The sequence below is a fragment of the Sander lucioperca genome, chromosome 17, assembly GCF_008315115.2.
Source record: "Sander lucioperca isolate FBNREF2018 chromosome 17, SLUC_FBN_1.2, whole genome shotgun sequence".
In the NCBI taxonomy this organism is placed as follows: Eukaryota; Metazoa; Chordata; class Actinopteri; order Perciformes; family Percidae; genus Sander; species Sander lucioperca.
This window is the reverse complement of record NC_050189.1, coordinates 1,697,352-1,723,092: the sequence shown is the minus strand read 5'-3', so window position 1 is coordinate 1,723,092 and position 25,741 is coordinate 1,697,352. Positions and strand designations below refer to the sequence as shown.

General features: G+C 39.6%; 1 protein-coding gene across 3 annotated transcripts in view; it reads right to left on the bottom strand.

The window, feature by feature from the left end:
• Nucleotides 1-6,236: 6,236 nt before the first annotated feature.
• Nucleotides 6,237-25,741, bottom strand: part of pde5ab (phosphodiesterase 5A, cGMP-specific, b) — a 142,767-nt gene continuing 123,262 nt past the window's right edge. For all 3 annotated transcript variants that reach the window (XM_031299827.2, XM_031299825.2, XM_031299826.2), the window contains exons 17-22: nt 24,961-25,061; nt 17,036-17,113; nt 16,560-16,623; nt 10,827-10,901; nt 6,598-6,681; nt 6,237-6,406 (exon numbers count right to left, since the gene is read on the bottom strand). In XM_031299827.2, coding sequence (XP_031155687.1) covers nt 6,299-6,406; nt 6,598-6,681; nt 10,827-10,901; nt 16,560-16,623; nt 17,036-17,113; nt 24,961-25,061 — 510 coding nt within the window. In that variant the 3' untranslated portion in view covers nt 6,237-6,298. The remainder of the gene's footprint in view (nt 6,407-6,597; nt 6,682-10,826; nt 10,902-16,559; nt 16,624-17,035; nt 17,114-24,960; nt 25,062-25,741) is intronic.

Sequence of the window (25,741 nt, the reverse complement as noted above, 5' to 3'; positions counted from 1 at the left end):
TTTGTTTTTGTGGTTTAACTGCTTTTGACCAGAAGGTGGCAGTACAACATAGTCACTGGTTGGCTGCACATCATTCTGTGGGTTTGTTGTGTGTACGCAGTATGTCAGGTTATAGAACAATACAGGACACAGAAAATAAGCATTATTCTTCAATGGGACATAGCATTTACTTGGCTAACAGTGTTCAGTGACAGTTGTATATGTAATACACCTTTCTCATAACGGACCATATCAGAATATTACATTGTCTCACCTGCAGTAGACACTGGTGTAATGTCCTCATGTACATGCAACAGAATGGTTTGCACTGGGTTCTGAAACAACCCAGAGACTGAAGCAGTAAGCACATAGATGTTTAGTTTTCTGAAGAAGCACAGAGCTTAGGCAGCAGGCACATGTACTACAGTGATAGACAGGGTTTCCGTGGGGTCTTAAAAAGCCTAAAATTTCAAAATTAAAATTTTAGGCCTTTTATAGTCTTACATTTGCTGAAGTATTGTGTTCAGGTCTCAAATAATTTCTTAATTTTCCTATGTCCATGTAACGCTACCTGTAATGCTAATTTAAATTCTCCCTCTTTTGATTCTGTGGTAATCCCCAGTAACAGAGAGTCAGATAGTGTTGGGGGGACATAAAGTCAGACTCTGTGGTGAGTGAAACCGAAGAAGAGGGACAGACACAGAGCTGTAGCCGAGCCAAAGTAGACCACTTTTTAATTTATTAACTTTATCCGTATATCGCACAAACAACACGCAGACACAGATCATCTGCAAACTGCCAAAAAACTGATCTTGTCAGAGATTGATATGGCTCTTGAAATATAAATCACTGCCTAAAATCCCACCCAGATTTCTAGCTTCTCTGTTCTTTAGAGACAGAGATCTGGCAGGATCTGCAATTCTCTGTCTCTGAGCCTTTGCACTAATGATGAATAGTTCTGTTTTGTCTTTGTTCTATGGCAAAAAAGAGAGTTCTCTGACATCCAAAGATGAATATCATCATCATGATAAGTTTGTTATTGAAGTGTGTGGCAAATTGTTCACATTTTTCAGTGGACAGCAAATCTGATGGGGTTCAAGATGCTGAATTAATTAGTCAATCAGTTGTAGAAAAGAGCACTTTACCATTGTAATTATCATTGCTGATTTTAGAGAAGAAAGACTGGCCTGTTAAATTTCTTTGTGTAGTCTATCCTTGCGGATTTGTCTTTCTCCTGTCGTCCTGCCTGACAACCATTCCATTTCTCCAGGGGGCTTTTTTATCCATCCATCCATCTTCGTCCGCTTATCTGGTATCGGGTTGCTGGGGTAGCAGCTCCAGCAGGGGACCCCAAACTTCCCTTTCCCGAGCTTTTTTATGTTTAATTTTAATGGGTGCAATGTTGTCAATGATATTTCGTATTTTTGAGTTGAAGTTCACAAAATCCTCAATTAGTTAGTGATGTCGGGAACTACGACAACTCATTTATGGTATTTTTACAACACACTGCTGTGAAATGCTTTAGAGCAGTGGGGGTTGTGAGATCATTTCCCGTGATGGTCGTGGAGAAAAAAATTTAAAAACAATATGAAATTAAAATAACATTTTAGACTGGAGAGCAGTGTTTAAATGGTTCCTTCCATGTGAACAGCACCTGGATTATTCTAGGGGGTCGTGACTCTAAAAGGTTGAGAACCACTGATACAGAGTGTGTTGAAGAATATGTTACACATGTTGCCTGCCAATAGATCAAAAGTTGTTAATTCATGATACTTTCTCATCTCTTAATTTTATACAATGTTGTTAATAATATAATGAAATAAATAAATAATGCTACACGATAGATAGGAGGCTTCAAATAGACCCTGTGATCGGGATCGGCCCTAAAAATCCTGATCGGAGCACCATTAAACGGTAGCCATGCTGTTACTACAGTGGTCATGAAAACGCTCTGATTAGCTCTATATCGCAGACACATACACCTTATTATAAGCATTATCTTTACACAGTATTATATTGTTGGGAAAGTCACCTGTATTTATTATATCCCATTGACATAAGTATTCAGACCTGTAGGAACCACATATATAGTTCTAATTATAGTGTGGTCTAGATCTACTCTATCTGTAAAGTGTCTTGAGATAACTCTTGTTATGATTTGATACTATAAATAAAATTGAATTGAATATATAAGTCTCATATTTTCTGTTTTATAGTTTTTAGGGCTGCAACTAACAATTGTTTACATTGTTGAATAATCTGTCGATTATTTGCTCGATTAATCAATTAAGATTTGGCATATGAAATGTCAGAAAATGGTGAAAAATGTGGATCAGTGTTTCCCAAAGCCCAAGATGACGTCCTCAAATGTCTCGTTTTGTCCACAACTCAAAGATCTTCAGTTTACTGTCACAGAGGAGAGAAGAAACTAGAAGATATTCACATTTAAAGCTATAGTGTGCTGTTTCTGTCGCCCCCATTAGGAATTCTAAGTATGACAACAAAACTGTCGGCACATCCACATGATACAAACCTTCCGTGATCGTGCAAAAAAACTTGTTTTAATACAAAAAATGACTCAAACCGATATTGTTTTTAGACAGTTTTAACAGTTGGCAATTCATTTAGTAGTTGGCAACTAATCAATTAATCTTTGCGGCTCTAATAGTTTTGTATTGTTCACTGCACTGCATTATGTTTGCTGTGTTTACCAACGGTTAGTCGGTATTGATAGTGGTTATGTCTGATTGCTTTCGCCTGATCACCTTTTTTGGCATTGACAGAGAGAGGGGGTGAGCCTGGGTGTGAGTATTTTCTGTTGACTGAACTCAGGCCAATGCCAATTTATGATTCAGTAATCTCACATTGCCAGATCTATCTCCACAGTGCCGCGTTAGCGTGGAGTACGGTCTGGCTACACTGCTTATCTATTCTGGGATAGGGGAAAACCCGCTCTGGTTTGTTTGTATTTCTAGATAATAGATCGGTGTGTGCCTTTCCATTCCTCTTTCTACTCTGTGAATTTCTTGTACATCAATTCAATTTGACGAGCTTAATAATTGATACAAGGTTGTTTTTAAAATAAATTACAGTGTACCAGAGCTAGGCGACACCCCTGTGCCATCATATTGGTTGGTTTTTAGCAAAATTCAGTTATGTTCTATTGTTGGCTGAAATGCAAGAGACGTCAAAGTACTAAATCATAACACTATCTGCCCACAATTTAATGCAAACATTACTTTGTCATTCAATTTATAAAAAATGTAAAACAGTGGAAAAGTATGAACAGATGCAGAGATATGACAAACCCAAATGTTTTTTTCTTCTTTTAATTGTGAATTGGTCCTATTTTATCACAACAAGGCAGTGAAAAATGTTGACCTATTTCCCTTTGAAATTGCAGGCCTACTCTTTGTCTCTTTTACATTTTGAAAAAAAAATCTAAAAATGTCAACACAAAACAGTACATTTCCAAATGTCATCTGAAAGAGTTGTTCCTAAGAAAGGTCCTTCATAAAAGCAGATGTATGATTTTTTAAAGTATGAAAACTACATTTCCTTTATAAAGAATTGTGTGCTCTTGACAAAATGACCTTACAATATAGAGACTCTAATAAATATATAAAACACAAATAAATATACAATAGTTAAGACAATGAGTGAAAAAATGTTAAACTAGTGTGTGTGCTGTGGATGAAGACATATTTAACATCTTATCAGCTTATTGTGACACTATGTAAAGTTTATAGTAAGTACAATATATCTGTATACTGGTGCTGATCCCCAGGGATCTGTGTCCCACCATTCAGTGTTCCCCTAAAATTCACTACTTGTGAGAGATATTGTAAGTGAGACTTAAGATGAAAGCCACTATGCAAAAATAAAAATGGCTATTGTAATAAATATAGCTTAGTGCTGACTTATTTTCTCTGGTGAGTGATAGACATGAAAGAATCGTGACGATAGGAAGACAAGTCTCACAAAGTTTGACGAAATGAGCATGACCTCTGAATCAAGGATTATGTGTCACGAGCACAGAATTGAACATAATTCTCACCGGTTTGTCATGAGAGTTAGCTAACAGTTAAGGAGATACTTTGATGATTTTAAACCAGCTCTGTGTCATCTTTGTGTGTGTTTAGATGTTTGGCTTCCCTTCATGGCGCCAGTGCACCGAGGAGTGGAGCGAGCAGCCGAGGTCTGCCGAGATGGCGTCAGCCAGCAGATCTCAGCAGACCCTCGCTGCTCTGCTCCGCGGGGAGCTCCATTCACTGGCACCACTGAGAGAACACACTGCCCACACTGCCACGACACAGAGCTGGATTTATTTTTGCAAAATATCTCTTTAACATAAGATAATGTTACAATTTGTTTAAGGTTTTAAGAGATATGACAACTCGGGTCTTATTTTTTTTTTTTTATAGATTTAGCCATCATTGCTATCATTTATGATACAAACTCTCTACAGTTATTGATGAGATCTTGTGACACTGCTACAACAAAGTCCGGCAGGGCAAGAAATGAGCTGTTAGATGATCAGAAAGGTTGTGAACAAGCCAACAGTTTAGCCAGATTATCCAAACCACTTTATTAAAAGTAAAACTGAAAGTGATTACATATAATCCCTCATAGCGCCGAACTACAGCAAGTAGGGTAAGTCTAACTGTGATTGATGTTTACATTTTGACTAATAATTTGTTCACCTTTGTTATATTCTTCCAAAATAGGTTGACTAACATGCAGATTTGCTAGCCCTTAAGGTTAGCTAACAACACAGTCTGCGAACCGGTCAACTGACTGCACCACTTTTGTGCCGCGCAGGAACTTTTTAGCAATGCTGAATGGATGGCTCCGTGGATGGCAATGTCACTCTACTCTTTTGACTGAAATATCTCAACTACTACTTGACTCATTGCCATACAACTTGTACAGACATTCATGGTTCCCGGAGGATTTACCAAAACTACTTTGGTGATCACTTTCCTGTTGAGATACTTTGGGTAATGACTAAATATTTGCAAAACTAATGACATTACCATCATAATCAGCTGCACTTCTGTTTAGTACTAGTTACAGGGTACCCACATGGTCTTAAAAGTCTTAAATTTCTATAGGAAGTCTTAAATTTGTTCACAAATGTCTAACATTTGTATTATCCTTTCATCAGATTAATTAACTACTTCATTGTTTCGTCACAAAGCATGTATGTATCAAGTACTACGAGAAAATGTTTTATTAAGTTCAAGTACTTGGTAAACACAATTACTTTTATAGCCTAAAATCCTTGCTGATATTCCATTATATCCTACATACTTGTGCCAGTATGTTCATGAAGTTGGTATTAAATGTCATTCTAAATGGTGTTAAAAAGGTCTTAAAAAGACTTAAATTTAACTTGTGGAAACCTGACGGTACCTTGTAGTTGGCTAACATGCTAACACACCAAACTAAGAACATGGGAAACGTTATACAGTTTCTCAACACTGTGTAAACTTAACTTAAGCATGCTAGCATTGTCCTGCACTGCTGTCCCTATGTAAGGGCAGAATGCTAGCATGGCTCTTAAGGCCCTGACACACCAACCTGATTATCGGCCGTCGGACAGTCTGGTGAGGTCAGTGACTCGAGTCTGTTCGGTGTGTTCCGTGCTGTCTTCAGTGTGAGGGGGCGTCGGCCTTCACGAGCGAGATGTGCCTGACTAACGCCTCTCAAAAACTGCCAGACCCACATGACGCGTTCGTCCAATCAGCTGCCAGTTTTCATTTTTTTGGGCGACAATACAGATTAGCGCCGCCTGCTGTTATGGAGACGTATTACGTCTCGTGGACGCGCAGAACGTACTTAAGTCGGCGTCGCCTCGGTGTGTTCCGAGGCACTTTTTTGACCAGTCCGACTGCCTTTTCTGCCGAAGGTCGTCCGTCGGGTTGGTGTGTCAGAGCCTTTAGTCTTGTTTAGTGATGCTGCCACATTCCCAGGTCTGAGTAATTAACTTGGTGAGTACAACCTAATTACAATACAGATAGTAAGGACAGACAAACCTATTAAAATAAGACCAAAGTTGTAAGAAAACTGGAATTATTGTTAATGTGTGAAAAAATCCTATTATACTTGAAGGCATGTGAAGATGCATTTTACTGTTAAACCAAATCTAGTGTTTTTTCATCAGAAAATCTTTTCTTAGTAGGGAAATAATTTTTTTGGCCATTATACGTACACAAATCTTCCTATTTGTCAATTTAGATATCATGCTATTTTCATCAAATTTTGAGAGACCAGGCGAACCCTGGACATTTGTGTTGGTCGGGATCACACCATGCCGTTAACCAGCCCCTTTCTCACACTCCTCAGCCAAACGCTTCCACTGCTGGCGGTTTATCTGACATCCTTCCAACAACGGGGAGCAATACTCCGACATGCCAGCCAATGTCTGTGAGAGCCAAGAAAATATTTTAATTAACAAGGAGAAATTCAATGAGAATTGTTTTTAAATACAAAATTGATTCATCTTTCTAGCAAGCGGGAAATAATAACATGAATGTCCACCATTAGCAGCTATTTATTTGGTACAGTGGTTTCCAGAAAAAAACTAGTCACCGCAAGTTATATGGGTTGAATTACCTCATATAACTGAATGCAGATGGCATCAATGAAGGACACCTGCATGCTGGGAATCTTATCTCTTTTCTCACGATTCATCAGGTCCTGAAGTAAAGGGATAAAAAAAAAAGATTGCATGAAAACAGTGCAAAAATGATGACACATTAAAGCCTCTGAACACCCACACAGGTGATTTCAGTTATTCTGGCTGATTAGACCTCTGCTCAGATTGAAGAAGGGCTGGAGCTTAGATGGGAATTTATTAGGTCACAAATCTTTTCTACCAATAAGAATGATAAAGGTGTAATTTGTCCTGCTGTAACAGGTGCTACAAAGCTAACAAGAGGTTCAGGGAGATGTCAATCAATCAGTCTAAACACAGCTGTTGTTTGTTACATAAATGCCTCATCATGTAGTGACATCTTCAAATTGCTTGTTTTGTCAAAAGGCCAAATCACAAAGATTTTTCATTTATTCATGTATCACACCACCAGTGTTGGGGAGTAACGGAATACATGTACCGGCGTTATGTATTCAGAATACAAATTATGAGTAACTGTATTCCGTTACAGTTACAATTTAAATAGTTGGTATTTTGAATACAGTTACATTGTTGAAATCAATGGATTACATGACGATACTTCTCTGTTTCACGAGTTTATTCACTCTCACTCACTACATGCATTTCCCAGAAGCCCCAATATGAAAACGAAAAAATGAGCTATTTGCGTGATCACGGATAAAGATGGAGCCTGAACCAGCACAACAGAGCCAGGGCAGGAATGCGTTTCTATCTTGGAAATTCAAACAGCATTTCACATTAAAGAAAGAGAAGGGAGAACGAAATATAACTGTGCAGTGCAACCTCTGCTTGCCAACAACCAACCTCCTTTCAGCGTCCACCTTCACTTTCCACTCCACCTCCAACCTGAAGAAGCATCTTAAAGTACTTTTTTTTTTAATTAGCCAAGGGTAGTCATCTGCTGTAGTTTTACTGGTCACCTTGCTATTTTATAGTTGACGTGCGACTTTACATTCTCCTACGTACTGATTTACTATCCCCAGAGCCGTTGAAAGACTGACAGCCCTGTTTGACATGTAAGCTAACGTTAGCTAAAATTAGCTCGTGGTAGCTTAGACTGCGGTAAGATTTTTGTAGTATGCAGTTCAGGACTACAAATACAAAAATCTATCTGCCTGTTTAAGTACACATTCAGCCAGTTGGAACAGAAGAGCACACCAGAATAGGCCAGTTTAGCAAGCTATATGTGATGGCCGCATTCCTACCCTTATAAAATGCAATTAAATGTGGAAGTAATCCAAGTATTCAGAATACGTTACTCAGATTGAGTAACGTAACGGAATACGTTACAAATGACATTTTTGGGCATGTATTCTGTATTCTGTAACGGAATTCTTTTTGAAAGTATCCTTCCCAACACCGCACACCACCATCTCATGCAATGGCCGATGAAATGGAGGGGCATCAGAAAACTACACTGGGATTTTCAAGAAGCCGGACAGTTTGGTGTTGTTGTTGTTGGTTTAATTACCAAAAAACATACTCAAATGAAGGGCACAAAATGAAACCCAGGAAAAACAAAAACCTACTGGACCCTACCACCTGCCCAGGTAAGTTTTTTTTTTTTTTTTTAATAATATTTGGGGTGTTAATTGTCAAGGGTGCCCATATATATATTTGGGGTGCTAATTGTCATGGGTGCCCATGACAATTAGAATAGCAATGGCATTTACTGCGGAACTATCTAGGGCTGAAAGATTTTTGAAAATAATCTAATTGCGATTTTTTTCCCAAATATTGCGATTGCGATTCGATTATTTTTTAAGCTCTTTGTCTTCTGTATTATTCAACAAAGACAAACAATAAATCATTTTATAGTATGAACAACACACAATTACACACTAGACAGTTAAAAAAATATAGTATATACACACACACACACACACAACAGTGTATTTTTTTTACAGTGCACAGAGAGGAGCTGCCTCCAGCCCCTCCCCCTCGTGAAGTTGCGTGCTGCCGAGTGCAGAGAGGCTATCGTTGCGTTAGCTAGTTGCTGGTGTTCTTGCCATGGGATTAACTGTACTAATAAAACTGTTGAAACTCCGCGGCCACGCTGCTGTGAAAGCTCCCCGAACGTCATTTATCAGAGTCTGATTGTTACCCCTCTCAGTGGCAGCTCCTCCACTCCATATCTTTATAACAGAGCTAACCGCTAACCGGAGCTAACCGCTAATCAGAGCTAGCTAATAGTTGCCAACCGAGCCTTCAGTTCTGCGTGTCTGTATCCATTAACTGCATGTATGGACTCGAACCAGAATAAAACCCTTCATTTTATTAAAATGGCTGTAAAAGTTTTAAACTACAACTCAGAGTTGTTTGAATGACAGAAATCAGCTCAAGGTACAGTGTAGCGTTAGCGTGCTAGTTGATGCTTTCTCTGCGGAGTGCAGACTGATTTGCTCTCACGAGTCATGTGACCAAATCGCAGCCTTTGCGATTAGGAAATCGCGTTTTAACATATCGCGATAATATCGCAAATGCAATTAATCGTTCAGCCCTAGAACTATCTTACCTATTCTCTTACAGCCCCTCCCTGCTGAGAGGACCTAATCAGGGCAAACCTGCATGCACTCTCCTTGATTGAGCTGGTGAGCAGCTGATCTCCCCCCCCACATCACAGGCACAACCATGACAAAGCCCATAAACCAACTTAACAGGCCTGTGTCAAATAAACTAAAACATTATACTGAAATGAATGATTAAGCAGACACATCATGTATGACAAATAAAAGCAGCACATTCTCACATTTGAGAAGCTGGAACCAGCAAATGTTGATTATTATTATTTCATTTGCTTCCAATCGATGAATCAACTAATTGTTTCAGCTCTCAACAGTGACATGTTAGAAAAATCCCAAACAATTATCTAAAAACTAAAAACATAATTTTAGAAACAATAGCTGCAACTGATGCAGCCATTTCTTTAAAATGACTCCTTCTAATCCTACTAGAAAGTCTGGCAGAAGACTTATGGAATATTTATTGCCGATGTATTGCTTTCTGAGGAGACCACACAAGAGCCCATTAAAGTAATGAAGCCAGTGGACAAGGGAGACACACAGACAAACTGGCAGGAGGCTGATAAAAGGAAGTCTGTATGACTCTCCATAAGAAATTATTGATTATATAATTCAGATAAAAAAAAAGATTGTTTGCATGGTGACTTGCAAGAAAAGATTATGGACATTGGAAAAATCTTAATTCTATCTGAGTAACCAATTATGAACACCAGGTGAATGTGTAAAGAAACTCTCAGGTTATCCATAATTATATATCTAACATGCCATCATTTAGGGCCTCAATAGTCCTAAAGTTGTCAGGTAACATAACAACATACAGTTACATCAGTATAGGTTTTAAAATAGATGCCATGTCTCACAACCAGGCCAAAGCAAATGAATATTAAAAACAATGCTTTTTTGCAATTCTCAATGGATTAGCACCTCCTCCATTTACCACAATCAGAAAAATGTTGGGGATAGATTAACAAGATCTAGAGTAAGAGGAGACATATAGTAGCTGTCCCATGGAGGAAAACAGCTTTCGGCCAGACAGCTATTACTTTTTTGGAACATTCTTTTATTAAATATATGACCTGGCGAATCTTATCATTCCTTTGAACATAACTTTAAAACTTGGCTTAAAAACAACTAGAACTGGCATCACACCTGCTTGCTTGCCCTGTCTGCTCTGCTTGGCTTGTTGTCAGATTGTGTTCCTTCTGGTTTTACCTGTCTTCTGTTATATAATGTCAATTTATGTTTTCATGTTTAACTTGTGCTGACTGTGCTGATTGTCTACTTACTTAATTTTTATATGTCCTACTTTGCATGATGCTGCCTTACTCATCTAAGCTTTCTATAGCTGTTCATGTTTAGCTTTCTCCGGTTCTAACTTGTCATGTTGTGTGTGTGTGTGTGTGTGTGTGTGTGTGTGTGTGTGTGTTTTTTTTTTTTTTTTGAATGGCTAATGTAACATCAGACTGAGGGACAACAGTTGAAAATGAGCATTTTGGCCAACAATGTAACATTTACAGTAACGTTGATCAATGTGTATTATAAAAATAAATTAAAAAGTGGACCAATAACGGATCCCTGAGGCACACCACAGCTTGTGTACTTCTTAAAGAGGTTTTTGTCATACAGAGGGGACACAATGCACTTACACTGGGCTCAATGTTCAGCTCTCGTCTCTCCTTATCCCCCTGTTCGAAGAACTCAGTGGCTACTAGCTCCGCAATCTGCAGAGAGAAGACACTGATGAGTTCAAATAACATCTTTAACCTAAAGCATTGTTGATTCGAAAATTCAATGGACTTTCAGGTAATGAAAAACTTAGAACATAACAAAAAGAGAACACATCTATAACTTCTATATTTGACAATATTAACAATTTTCATTCCAAAAGCATTTTACTACAAGCAAAAGCTGGCGAAAGTGGTTTTCTTCCTATATCCACAAGTTAGACCAAGGACAGAAGAGAAGCAAACTATTAATGTATCACAACAAGCAAAACACATCACAGGTTGTTAAAGTTGCGGTAAACGATGCTAAGCATGCCAGCATGCTACACTCCAGGAGTCATCAAGAAGAAGAGATGGCCGAGAAACAGCAAAAAAAGAAAACGTCTAAAGAATACAAATTGAAAAACAAGTTGTATGACCGGGAAAAGAGGAAGAGCCTTGTTAACATCGGTGAGGCATTTTAACGCTAGAGAAACCTCCGTGATTTCAAAGGAATGAAAACAGATGAGGAGGTTGCCCTCTTCCTGAAGTGAGTAACGTTAGCTTTGCTGTTTCACTGTTGTTTTCAACAGTCAGTTTAAGCTCCTCCGTTTGCTATTGTTTTATTGATGGCTGTTCACAACTGGTTGGCTTTAAAGCAGTAGCAACAGTTTGTTAATCCACAATCTAATGGGAGTTTACATTGATTCTGCCATAGTTTGTTTAGTCAGCAGAGATACTAGCAGAAGTGGTCACTATGGCAATGCGCGTCCATCAATCTGGGCGGAACTCCTTAAGGGGGTGTTGCATTTGTTTGGCAGTTGAGTTCAAATATCAATAATATTTATGCAGCATCTCTTACTGCACCTTCAAAGGGTAAATTCGTTTTTTTTTTTTTTTCAACATGGACCCTATTTTCCTATGGGTTTTTTTGTCTAAATGATTGATAGGAAGAACAATCTTTGAAATTGGTCCAGTATTAAGCAAGTTGTTATGGAAAAGATCCCTACAGAGATAAACCTTTTTGTTAATGTTATGACCTCGTCCTTTGAGTAGCCGTTTTGTTGATATGATATCAGTTTAATGTCTTTAGTGAGTAGTTAGGTTGTTAGGGTAATACTGACATGTGTGTATTAGATGTGTGTATTAGACTTTATAAGCCAGATGTGCATGCGTGTCAAGGAGGGTCATGAGATTCAAGGTAAGATGACGACGGAGATCCATTTAAAAGTTTGAGGAAGCAGAGGCGGGGGGAGGGGGCTAAAACGAATCAACGCTACAACACAGATATGCTGAAGAAACACTGGGAGAAAGTTCACAGTTCACAAACTTGTCTTTTTTCATGAATAGTTACCACCACCATCAATTCCAAGTATTCCTTTTGGCTTGAAATTTTAGATTTGCGTTGCATGAACTGGGGTAGACGCTCCATATTCATGCTCCATCTTGAAATACGTTAGCCAGTAAGGGACATACGGGACATACTGCTCCACCTTTCACGTTTTCGCTGTCACATGATAAACTCACAGGTGCTGCTAATGCTGCTAATGGGTATTGTCACTTCCCGGCCCCGGCAAGTTTGAAGAAGGAAACATGGAGGACCACACGTATTCAAAATCCAAATTTCAGGAACAGGAGTCTTCTTCTTCTTCACCCAGAAAAAGAAAAAGGATATTGAAAAGAGCAAGAGACCGTTTTTTTAAGCGTTAAGGCTACCGTAGCTGTAATACGTACTTTGAACTGCGTGGTGCGAGAGAGTTGATTGCGATATATGATCTCAACGCTAAATGGGAGAAATTCCTACACATTGGACCTTTAACCTTGAAAACTGCCGTATTTGTGGCAGTTTAAATTTCAGTGGAGGCATTTTAATCAACATCTAGGAGGCTGATTATAGGAACGACGTTGGGACATTCTACCATGGAGAAGACTTGATGCTTATCCTGCTGCCAGAGTCAGCATTGTCAAACTTTAATGGTGCGAGTCGACTGGAGAAGAACCAGATAGACCAAGATATATATACAAAGAAAGCAAGAACAAATGCAACAACTTGAAGAAACAAGAAAAACAAAAGCATGCAAGAAACACCAAGACTGAAGGATCGTAAGAAAAGAAAAGTAGGTATGTATGAAGGCAAGTCAGGAACAAAACAAAGTAAAATAGAGTAAGAGAGAGAGAGAGAGAGCGAGGTAGTCACTCTAAGTTGATAGTCTCCGTCTGTTTACAGAGAGGTCAATGAGATCTGACTGCAGCCTCGGGCTCATATCAGTTTCACTCTGTGAGTATGTGTGTGTGTTAAAGCCATCTGGAGCTCACTGTTGGGTCTGTAATAAAGGCTCAGTACTATGGAGCTGCAGGGGGACTCAATCAGTGAGACAGCTTATTAGAGCTGACTAAAACCAACACGAAACATGAGGCAAATTTTAACCAGTGAGGCTAAGTAACTTTGACTTATTATTTACTTTACTAATGTCAGTCAGAACAGCAAAAAATTTGTCTGCAGAGCAAGTTTGCTCTGAGAATAACTTGAGTGGTCAGGAGCCGCTTCATTAGACTTCCAACAACAGCAAGAAATACCTTCTACTGGGTGTATGAAAGCATTTTAAACTGCTGATTTTGGAGGATGCTGCTGCTACACTTAAGCCATATGTTCATGATCAGTATGGTCAAGCAAGTAAAACTGTTAGGGTCATAAGTCATTTAAGGCAACCTGAATCAAAACAAAGTGATACACTCTAAGAAATATCTGTGTATTCACAGTTGTATTTTTGTTTTTTTCATTTCAAATTGCATACTTTGTGCTCCAACAACTTTTTTCGGCCACAGATGTTGGTTTTGGGAGCTTATAGAAGTCCACGTTGTTGCTTTTGTGGACATTTGTAACTTTTTTTCGTTTGGCGCCCCCCACATTTTGGGCTTTTTTACAATGTTTTTGTTGCTTTTTACTAACTGAGCAGCTTTGTATGAGATAATTTTATAAAGGCCTAACAGAAAATGTTTTGTATTTTAACTGTAGCTACACATAAAATTGCTGTTTTGTAATTATGGGGCAAAGTCTGGGTAACGAGCTGCCAGAACTTTTTATTATGTTATTTTATGGATTTATTTCTTATGAGTGTAATTGAATCTTTTTTCCTTACTTTGTTTAATCTTAAATAGCTCATTGAAATCTTGCACTGAACTAACAAATGCAATCCCTGAATACATTTGTACTTTTTCTATTTCTTGGCAGACACCTGGCACACAGCTGAGCCACAGTTGCCATGATGGAGGCTACAGTTGAAACCCTGGGGACAGCTTCAAGATAGGCATCACTAAGCCTGGACCTGTACTGGCATTTATTAAAGTTCATAGATATGTGCTTCCAAAAAGGTCCATTGCCCGACTAAACATTTTGAACTGCTCTGGGAAGGATGGAGGTAATTGGTAATTCTTTCTCTCATGGCTCACAGTCACCTTTTCTCAGCTAAAAAGATCGCTTAACTGAACTGTCATGTGACCAGCAACTGGTCACCGTAATTTCATAGGACATCATACAAATTGTTGTGCATTGGTTTTCGTTCGATATCATACGTTCATGAGAATGTGTTGATAATATTAGAGCATTATCACGTGGACACAAACATGGCTACTGATTATGGTAAACTAAGGGTTAAAATCTCATCTGAAAACTAAAATGGAACTCCAATGTTCATCCATTCAGAGGACAAAGAGGAAATACATTTCCCTTCAGTTTTGGCAGATGAGAGTGTGTTTAAGCGAGAGAACATATTTGCATGTTTACTCCCTGAATATTTTTTAGCAGGTGTCATCTGAGGACAGGGGCCCAGCTGTTTTTATTAATGAGCACTCCTTTGAGTGTGTGTGTGTGTGTGTGTGTGTGTGTGGGGAAGAGAGGGAGGGAGAGTGTTCAAGAGTGTGTAAAAAGAGTGTGAACATATTTGCATGTTTACTCCCTGAATGTTTTTTAAGAGGTGTCATCTGAGGACAGGGGCCCAGCTGTTTTTATTAATGAGCACTCCCATGTGTGTTTGTGTGTGGGAGTTAAAAACAGAGAGGGGAGGGAGAGTGTTAAGTAGTAAATAGAGTGTGAAATGAGACAACGATATGAAGTGATGCACTGCTCTTAAATGTACCTTATGTAATTTTCTGTCTCTTAATCATAACAATGGATGGTAATCACAGACTTTTGATGACGTTGGGAAATTGCGTTGAGTTATGGGAGTTGTATTTTCATTGTTAAACACCATCACCGATTAGAATGCATCTGTTCACAGATGAGTTGCAAAGGGCTAAGTGGCATGTAATCAATGATAAAATGATGCCGTGTGGCAGAAGAAAAAGCAACATTACGGTTACTGAGTATTATTCTTTCTGTGACATTGTAAGATTTACAATTACTCCTGAACATATCATCTGGGTTCCCGTGTTTTGACGGAAGTTAGAGTAACTAGAGGGGTCAAAGGTTATATGTCGCCACTGACAGGCGACTAAATAAAACGTCGCCTGTCATTGAAATAAGATGACAGATTTCTCTGGGTCTGAACATTGTTGGAAACATTTGGGATAGTGTAAGTACAGGGGCCTCATTTATAAAACCTGTTATGCAAGAAAAAGTTGTGTGAAGCAGGGTGAAATCTGCGGTCGCAACATTCCTCGCAAAAGTCGGGATTTATAAAGAATTTCCGTGCGTAAAAAATGTGCCCATTTTTCCACAACCTTTTGACCATGCATGTGATCGTGCGTAATGCTCCAAAGGTTTTGTAGACTGCGTTTTAGTGAACTCCGATGGTAACACGAAATATCACATCGATAAAGTACTCTGGGTGCATAGCGCACAGCCTGCATGTGAGCACACTCAATTTTAATTTAGTTTTTGTAACAATCAATTAGGTCTATCCATGAATTATAAAAATGGATATTTATATCTTCTAACTCAAACTCTGTGAAGAACATAACAAATAACTTATTTTCAATGACTGCACACGGTACAACCCCCTACACGTAACTATTACATATAAGGTGTTCGGGTCTACTGGACCCGAGTGTAATAATTGTAGGTGCTATGAAACTTAACTGTGTCCTCCTCCTAACTGGGCCTGCTGTGTGTCTGTGCGTCTGTGTGTGTGTCTGTGCGTCTGTATGTGGGCGTGTCTGATTATAGGTGTCTGTGTGTGGGAATGTCTTTCTGCACCTGCTATTCCCACACAAAGTTACAAAATTGTTACATTTCAAGCACTTTCACCTGTTCTGATTAAGTTCTAAGAAATAAGCACCAATAATGATCAACAATCTTGTTTCTATTTTTTACCGTTTTTATAATTGAATGTCCTTGTTTTCTCACAAAAAACGAAAATGATCATATGATCATAAATGTGATCTCACAGGGGTAAATGGCAAATATGAACCATAAATGATGTAAATATCATTGGTAATTGAGCTAAATCTGTTAAGTATTTTTTTTTTTTTTTTAAGATTATTTTTTTGGGGCTTTTCCCTTTATTTGAAAGTGGACAGACATGAAAGGGGGAGAGAGATGGGGGATGACACGCAGCAAAGGGCAGCAGGTCGGATTGTTGTTCTGGCCCTTGAGATGAGGAATGAAATTCCATACCAGAGAAGACCAAATGTTGCAGACCAACCAACACATAGATAGATAATTATAAGAAGTTTTACCCTTTTTTGCACTGGCCAGGGCTTGGTGATGGCTGAGATGTCACATGCAGTCATCAGCATTGACCTGAGAGAGAGATGCATTGACACACGTTGATCGTCACAGAGCCACGCCCTACTAATGATTCAATCAACAGTAGCTCCTCAACACATACGGCCACGTCTAAGCATTATGAGTCAATTTATAGTTCTGGAAGTCAAACATTAGCATAACTTGTGTGCTTAAAGTCACTAACTGCCTCTCAGAAACAACAACTCATTTCTGGGTGAAGAGAATTCTGTGAAAGTAAAGCTGCATCTAACGCACAAACCTTTAAAATGTCTCAGTAATACTTTGCTTTATGATGTATTTACTGCTTAATATAGAACCATTTATTTCAACAACAAAAAAGAAAGAACTATGAACATTCATTTTAGAGATCTGGCTAGAAAATCACTTAGTTGGCACGTGTTTTGAGTTTTGGAGGATTGGTACGCACCTCAGTAACTCTTTGTGATTTTCGTCCTCCCAAACAAACTGGCTGTTCTTGGTGAGCTCAAAGAACTCGCCACGCCTCCTAACACACACACACACACACACACACACACACACACAATGTAATAATTATCCTCATTCAGTATTTATTATTTACCTCCTCTACCACCCACTGTCTAGACTGAAATAGAGATTAGATCAGAGCTGAAATTACTGAGGTAGATGAATGTAAGGAAGTCAAAAAAGATGGGGTGAAACATTGTAACGTCCCTTGCGTGATTGATAAAGTATAAATTGTTATTATACGCTACTCTCACCATTCGCTCTCCAGGAACTGATGACACTCACTTAACCGCGGTGAGTAAAAATCTATACTGTCACAGCCCTAGAGCCCTAGTTTAATTTAATTTTTACAGTTTAAATTAAAGCTGCAAGCAGCGTTGGATGGGCCCTCACACCTCCTTGCGCATCGGGGTTACTGGCGGAGTCTACCTTAAACGTTTCATAAGTTATGAAAGGGGGCGTGGCCTGAGTACATGGGCATGGCTAGAGTATAGGGGCCGGCTCAATATCACATGTAGCCCACACATTCTAAGTTTCACGTAATCGGATAATGTTTGTAATTTAAGGCTGATTTCTCCAAAAATTTCATCCAGATTGGAAAATGTACAATCAAGTTAGAACAGCTTTCTTGTTCATCGCTAAACGCTCAAAATGGCCGCCACGCCACACCCACACATTTGAACAAAAAGTCTTGATTTTAATAACTTTTCATCGTTGAGGTCTTGACATAGCAAACACCTAATTTGAAGTCGATCGGATGAAATCTCTAGGAGGAGTTTGTTAAAGTATAGCACCTTGACTTTTAGGTCTACTTCCTATTGCCACTAGGGGGCGCTATGACTTTGAGTAAATATCTGTCTCTAGATGTCCTCAGGGTTGGACTCTTATGAATCCTGAACATTTTTTAACTGATTGGGCAATGTACACTTGAGTTACCGCCACTTCCTGTTTCGACGAAAAGTTTTTCTTTTAATAACTTTTCATCTTTCTCAAACGTCTTTTTATTAAAGCATACGATTTGACATACAATTCACTTGTACATTCTAAGAATTTTTTTATAAGTAATTCAACAAATCAAATAAACAGTAAACTTGAAGTGGTGCAGCATTAAAGCAAGGCAAAGCAAAAAAAAAAAAAAAAAAAAAGGAGAGAGAGACAAGTAACAACAATAATACAAAAACAGTGGCAAGAACACTACCAGGCTGACCGCGATCCCCCACATTATCCCATCCCCCCCGTCTACCCATCTAACCCCTCCCTATGTATCTCCACCCCATCCACCCTCCCTCACAGAGGCCTTCACTCTAATACCATTATAATTGTCTTTATATCATGTGCTAGGATGCGGACTGTTGTACTGGAATTGTAGTTTTGAGGTATGATATAAGGGGTTTCCATGTTTTATTGAATAAGTTGAGCCTGTCTTTCAATGTATACCTTATCCTTTCTAAATGAAGTGTGTTAGTTAAATCCTCTAACCACATCTTAGAAGTAGGTACAGTTGTGCTCTTCCATAAGATGAGGATTAATCTCTTGCTATTATGAAACAAGAAAGAAAGCGCTGCTGTGCCACACTAAGTTTCCTGAAGGTCTCCGATATTCCAAGAATGATGAACAAGGGCTCAGGTTTGATTGAAGTATTTATGACCTCAGACATAATGTTACATATATCAATCCAGAACAATTGGACCCTTGGGCATAGAGCAAAACTATGGAGAAGTGATGCTACAGAAGAGTGGCACTTATCACACATAGGTGACACCTCTGGGTATATGTTGTGTAGTTTCTCCTTTGAGTAATGAAGCCTATGAATAATTTTAAATTGGACAAGACAATGTCTTGCGTTATCTGAACAATTATGTATTTTTTCAAGACTTTCTGTCCATAAATCATCTGGAATAGATTCACCAAGTTCCTCTTCCCACTTACGTTTATAATTTTCAGTCGATGGGGAGCTTATTAATAAGAGATTGTTATAGATGCGGGATATCAATTTACTTTCGTTAGGAGACAGTTTCAGACAGTCATCTATTTTAGATTGTGATTCAGTCTCAAAGTCTCTTAAGTATTTCCGAACGTAGTCCCTAACTTGTAGGTAACGAAAGAAGTTATTATTCCCCAGCTCATACTTCCTCTGTAGTTGTGTGAATGAGGCAAAGACGCCTCCCATATATAAGTCACCAATACATTGGACACCCCTCTCACTCCATGTAGAAAAGGCTCCATCCAGACTGGAGGGGGCAAATGTAGGGTTTCTAGCGATGGGTAGCAGAGGAGAGATTGGTTTAAGATTAAAGGTGGTCTTGATTTGTTTCCAGGTACAGATCATGCTATGTATGATTGGGTTGTTATTATACAGGGACTTATTAACCGCAGCCGGAGCTAGTAGGACCGCGGCCATAGAATACGGGTGGCAGTCCTCCCGCTCCAGCATTAGCCAATCAGACATTGGTATTGATGTGTCTAACCAAAAGGTAAACATCTTAATCGCTGAGGCCCAGTAATATAGCAAAAAGTCTGGGAGTGTCAATCCCCCCTTCGATTTTGGCCTACAGAGATGTTTTTTGCCTATTCTGTGAACCTTGTGCCCCCACAGAAAAGGAACTATTAAAGAATCTAGTTGTTTAAAAAAGGATTTTTTTAGAAACATTGGGATGTTTTGAAATAGGTACAACAATTGCGGGAGGAAAATCATCTTTATAGCATTAATTCTCCCAATTAAAGAAATTGGGAGCGTGTCCCAGAATGATATTCTAGTCTGTAATCGCTCTATTAGAGGGGGGAAGTTTGCCTGGAATAGAGAGGAGTACAGCTTTGTCACTTCTATACCCAAATAGGTAAATTTCTCTGGAGAGACTGTGAATGGAAAGTGATCTAGGTGTGCTAAGTCACTCATATGGACCGGCATTAAAACGCTTTTAGTCCAATTGATCCGATAACCCGAAAAGGTCCCAAACAGGTTGATTTTGTCCAGAAGATTTGGAATAGTAATTTGAGGCTGCGTTATATATAAAAGGATGTCATCTGCGTATAATGATATCTTATTATTTGTGTCTTTGGTGGAGTAACCATAAATCTGGGATTCTATTCTGATACATTGGGCTAGAGGCTCGATAGCCAGCGCAAAAATTAAAGGGGATAGTGGACACCCCTGCCTTGTCCCTCTATGTAATCTAAACGAGGAGGATATTGTCCGGTTTGTTAGGATTTGAGCCGTGGGATTATTATAAATGAGTTTAATTAGTGACAGGAACTTATTTCCGAAATTGAACCTATTAAGAATTTCAAATAAGTAGCACCACTCAATCTGGTCAAATGCCTTCTCGGCGTCAAGTGCAAGTATGACAAGATCAGTAGGTGGACCTCTCTTTGTATATATAATATTGAAAAGACATCTAAGATTGAAAGTAGCACTCCTGTTCGGTATGAAACCTGTCTGGTCCATATGAACTCGTTTTCCCAATAGAGGATTCAGCCTGTTAGCCAGTATCTTGGCAAATAATTTTCCATCGACATTGAGGAGGGAGATAGGACGATAAGCGCCTACTTCCTGTGAGTCCTTCCCTTTTTTGTGAATTAATGTGATCACAGCCTCAGTTAGGGTGGGGGGTAAATTACCCTGTATCTGGGCATGTTCATACAATTTCAACAGGTAAGGGGATAGGTTTTCACTGAATGTTATGTATAATTTCCCTGGAAGTCCATCAGGACCGGGTGCCTTATTACTCTTTAGGGAGGCAATAGCGCTCCGAACCTCTGCAATTGTGAGGTCAGAATTCAAAGAATCACAATCTTCCTTGTTCAGTCTGGGAAGCTCACATTTGTCTAAAAATGTATTAATAGTTACAGAATCTGAAGTGGTCTTTGAGGTATATAAATCAGTATAAAATTCAAGAAACCTGTCATTGATATCTTTAGGCTTTGTAAGTATTGTATTATTGTGAGCTTTTATCTTGTGTATTGTTCTGTTGTTTTCCATTTTTCTGAGTTGTCTAGCTAGTAGTTTGTGTGGTTTGTCACCAAATTCAAAATATTTTTGCCTAGTATAGAGAAATGCTTTACTTAGTTTTGCAGAGAAAATTTTGTTATATTCATATTTAAATGTTGCTATTTTCCTGTGCAATATAATAGAAGGGGAGTGTGCATTTTCTATGTCAAGTAATTTAATTTGATCTCCTAATTCTTTTAATTTGGTCTTATTTACTTTTCGCCTAGAAGCTTCAAACGAAATGATACAGCCTCTTATGTAAGCCTTGAATGCTTCCCAGAGGATGGAGGGAGAGGTATCAGGGTTGACATTTATTTCAAAGTATAAAGAACTCTGGTCTTTTAAGTATTCGCAAAATTTATTTTCAGTGAGTAGGTGCGAGTTCAGTTTCCAAGAGGCGTATGGCTTATCTACATGATCTAAACACAACGAAAAGGTGAGTGGGCTGTGATCTGAAATCACAATGCTGTGATATTTAGCATTCAATGTGGATGGTATGAGTTTGGCGTCCACCAGGAAGTAGTCTATCCTACTGTAGGAGTTGTGTACAGGTGAATAAAAGGAATAGTCCCTACCTGAAGGGTTCATCGTTCTCCATATATCCAGTACATTTGTGTTATTAATGAACGTATTTAAAAATTCACTAGAGGCATTTCTTGGGAGTCTCTTCGTGGAGGACCTATCAAGATATGTGTCAAGGACAGTATTAAAGTCGCCCCCTATTATCAAGTGTGTTTGTGAGATGTCTGGTATCAGTGAAAAAACCTTCTGAAAGAATATGGGGTTATCTATGTTGGGAGCATATATATTTACTAGAGTAAGGGAAATGTTGTGGATTTCATCAATTACTATAATATAGCGGCCCTCTTTGTCAGTGATTGTCTTTTTCTGTAAAAAGGGCACACCTTTTCTCAATAGTATGGCTGTACCTCTTACTTTGGATGAAAAGTTTGAGTGGTAAACTTCCCCTATCCATTTAGCTTTTAACCTGCCATGCGAGCCACTCTTCAAGTGAGTTTCCTGTAGAAACATAATGTCTGAGGTCAGTGACTTTAAGTGGGTCAGAACTTTACTTCTCTTGACTGGGTTGTTTACTCCGCGTACATTCCAGCTGGAAAATGTGAGACCCTTCATCCCTCTGCTGTCATTGTTTAAACTATCATACATCAGGAATCTGTGATCAGTACAGTATCCGTAGCAGTAAAGCTGTCAATGTGTAGGATTTGAGTGAGTGGTCTTCCTGTCCCTCCCCTCCCCTCTACCCCAGTCCGCCCCACAACCGTTATCAAGGTCAGCCCAGTCCCCATAGTAACAAATGAAAACAAAACTACTCTAGCCAATTCAAAGTGAATGTGGCGCGAGTCTTCTTAAGGAAGTAAGTACAAATAAACCAGTAACTTAAGTTACTTCCTCGCACCTTCTGGTGGCCTGATGCTAACTCCTATCTGTGATCCCATAGCTTGGTAACTTATACAAATTTTTTAGATAGTTTAGTGAAGAGAAGAGAGTATGATTAGTTAGAGTGCCATAGTAATATAGTATCCATGGGCCTATAGCTAAGAAGGAAAACTGTAATAAAATTTTCCCCAGGGTGGGGATTCGCATTGTCTGTATAACAAAACAAAAAAAGCAAAAACAAAAAGAAAAAAGGGAGAAATAGTTTAAACATGTATGACCAAAGGGTTAACTGAGTTGTAGCTCCAACTTTAGAACTGACATCAGAAACATCTGTAACAGTAATCATTACGAATTAAGGGAGGTAATAACACATTGGATATCTTTCAATAACAGTGAGCCATTTCCACACTTTAAAGAACTAACAATTGTCAGGGCTCCTAATAAGATATTAGAAAAAGAAACAGTAACAGTGCAAACCTCAATCTGTATGAGCCAGGACATAACATTTTCCAATCATTCTTTTAATGAGAATGGCGGTTTTACAGTCAAATGGTGAGGCACCAGCTGTGTGTGCGTATGAGTGTGCAACTCACGTGGATAGGTGACAGCTAGTGTTGCGCTAGCCATAAAAGCTAACTAGTAAGCACCAGTACATAACCACCTCTCTGAATATCTTGATTCTCCGCATCAGTAGTGATTGCATCAGTTTAAGCGTCCTCCTGTCTCATTTCAGTCGAGCCGGATGCGGAGAGGCGTTCGGCATATTCCTCCGCTTTTTTGGCATCTATGAACGAGGTCTGTGTGCCGTTATGGGTTATCAGGAGCCTGGCAGGATAGAGGAGGCCGTATCTGACCCCCGGTCTGCCCCGTAGCAGCTCCCTGGTGCGGTTGAATAATGCTCTCTTTTTAGCCACGGCAGGCGGGTAGTCCGGAAATATTTGGATCCTTTTACCACCGTGGTAGAGCTGTTTCGCCGCTGCAGCCTTGCGTAGGATGTCCTCAAGCGTGTGGAAGTAGTGTAGTCTCAGTACAAAGGGTCTGGGTGGCTCATGAGGTTCGGGTCGTCTTCGGAGGGTCCGGTGCGCTCTATCAATGAGAGGCTTCTCATCCAGGGATAGCACCTCTTGCAGAAACCCGGCGATAAAGTCTCTCGGCCTGGGTCCCTCGGTCCCCTCAGGGACTCCGATGACCCGGATGTTGTGTCTCCTCGAGCGCCCTTCTAGGTCTTCGCATTTCTCAGTTAGTTTTTCTACTTCAGAGCTCAGGCGGGCGACTTGACGTTGAAGTGCAGTGACATCGTCCGACTGGTATGAGGCGGATTTCTCTATCTCTCCAATAGTGTTAGCATGCGAGGCCGCGGTTTTCTCCAGGGCCGTAATGGAAGTCTGCAATTCTTCTTTAGTTGTAGCCAACTCACCTCTCAGCACGGTGTACACCGTCTGTATACGGACATCGATAGTGGCGCATATGTCGTCTTTAATCTGGGTAATTTCATTTTGCAGCGCAGCAATAGCGGCCAGTACAGCCCGGTTTGGTGGGTCCGCCTCCTCACTCAGGTAGTCGGGCTCCACCATCTCAGTTGAGTTCGAGGGTTGATCAAGGCCTAATTCTTGTTGGTCGTTCTTTTTGGATTTTCCCTTTTTTGACATCGTTCTCTCCTTTTAGGTTTGATTTCCCACTTGCTTGTGTCTTCTTATGTCACACCAAAGCACTCTTAGGCGGATATACAGCAGTTTAGTGTATTAATAGAAGAAAAGTTACCGGAGCTATGTGAAACACGTCTCACTCCTCCATTGATCAACAGCGCCCCCCATAACTTTTCATCTTTAACGTCTTAAGATGGTACAGACCAATTTTGAAGTCGATCGGATGAAATCTCTAGGAGGAATTCATTAAAGTACGACATGTGGAAATGGCCAAAAACAACTTTCAATTCAAAATGGCGGATTTCCTGTTGGGTTTAGGGTATTACTCCAATGAGCTTTCTTGTAGTCTTGACATGATACATATGCATACCAGATTTCATGAGTCTACATATAACATACTGCAGGGGCTGTTTTTTTAGGGTGCGCTAGTGAGCCATTTTTGGGCACCTATTACCGAAACCCTTAGAATATGTACATTTTCACCAGGCTTGATGCGACCGCCAATTTTGGTGAGTTTTTGAGTATGTTAAGCCCCTCAAAAAGGCAATTAATTTGCAATTGGGAATTTCTGTATAGCAATATGTGACAAGTAATAAAGACATATCAGCATCCTGGAATGACGAGGCAGGATGCTTTGCTGTATTCTGGAGATGAAAAAGCGAGATTGCAACAGCTCTGTGAAGTGCTGATTGCATGTAATCACCCCCAGTCCAAAAACTCCAAAACAGCCTCCCTTCTCTCTCCTCTGCCCAAATGGCCTTTTCTTCCTCTGTCTTCCCCCTTTCCACCCCTCTCCAGTAAGATTTCCATCTGGGCTTGACGTTTGGTACCTACTTCATGTACAGGGCCAGGTCAGTGGCCAGAATAGCCCTCTCGATCATCTTCAGAGTGGTTTTGTACTCGTCCAGGGAGAGACCGCTCAGGATCTGGTTTCCCTGGAGAGAGAGAGAGAGAGAGAGAGAGAGAGAGAGAGAGAGAGAGAGAGAAAGAGAAAGATAAAACAGCACAAACAGCTCTGTATTTTATTCAATGATTTACACTTACATACGTGTACATACATGAGGGTTTGACTGTGTGTGTGTGTGTGTGTGTGTGTGTGTGTGTGTGTGTGTGTGTGTGTGTGTGCTTACATCTGTGTGAATATGTCTGAATGTGTCCTGCAGCAATGTTAAGTGGTGCTGTGGAGTTCAGAGTGCATTTAGAGTTTGTTTAGAGGCCATAAAGATCAGAGCAGGCTGTAAGTCACTAGATTTTATCGTCCCGTCAGAGGGTTCTGGGTAGGCTAGCAGCTGGAAAATGAGTACAATAGGCATTATATATAATGAAAAAAGATTCAGCATCCTGCAGCAAGCAGGCAACAACATTAAGGCCTGTGAACATCGACTAGCACACCATCCTTTCCTTGTGCAGAAACCGTTGACAGTCTCAGGTTGAAATGATTTGAACTGTGACCAGTTTGAGGATGACCATTCAAAGTGCTTTCAGCCTGATTATAGTTTTATGTGACATACACATCAAGGATCACATTGTTTATATAAGGCTTACGCTATAAATCCATTGTTTTAAGGTTTCAAGGCTCTGTGTACAAGGTTTTATCTAACCAGGTTTAGAGCTA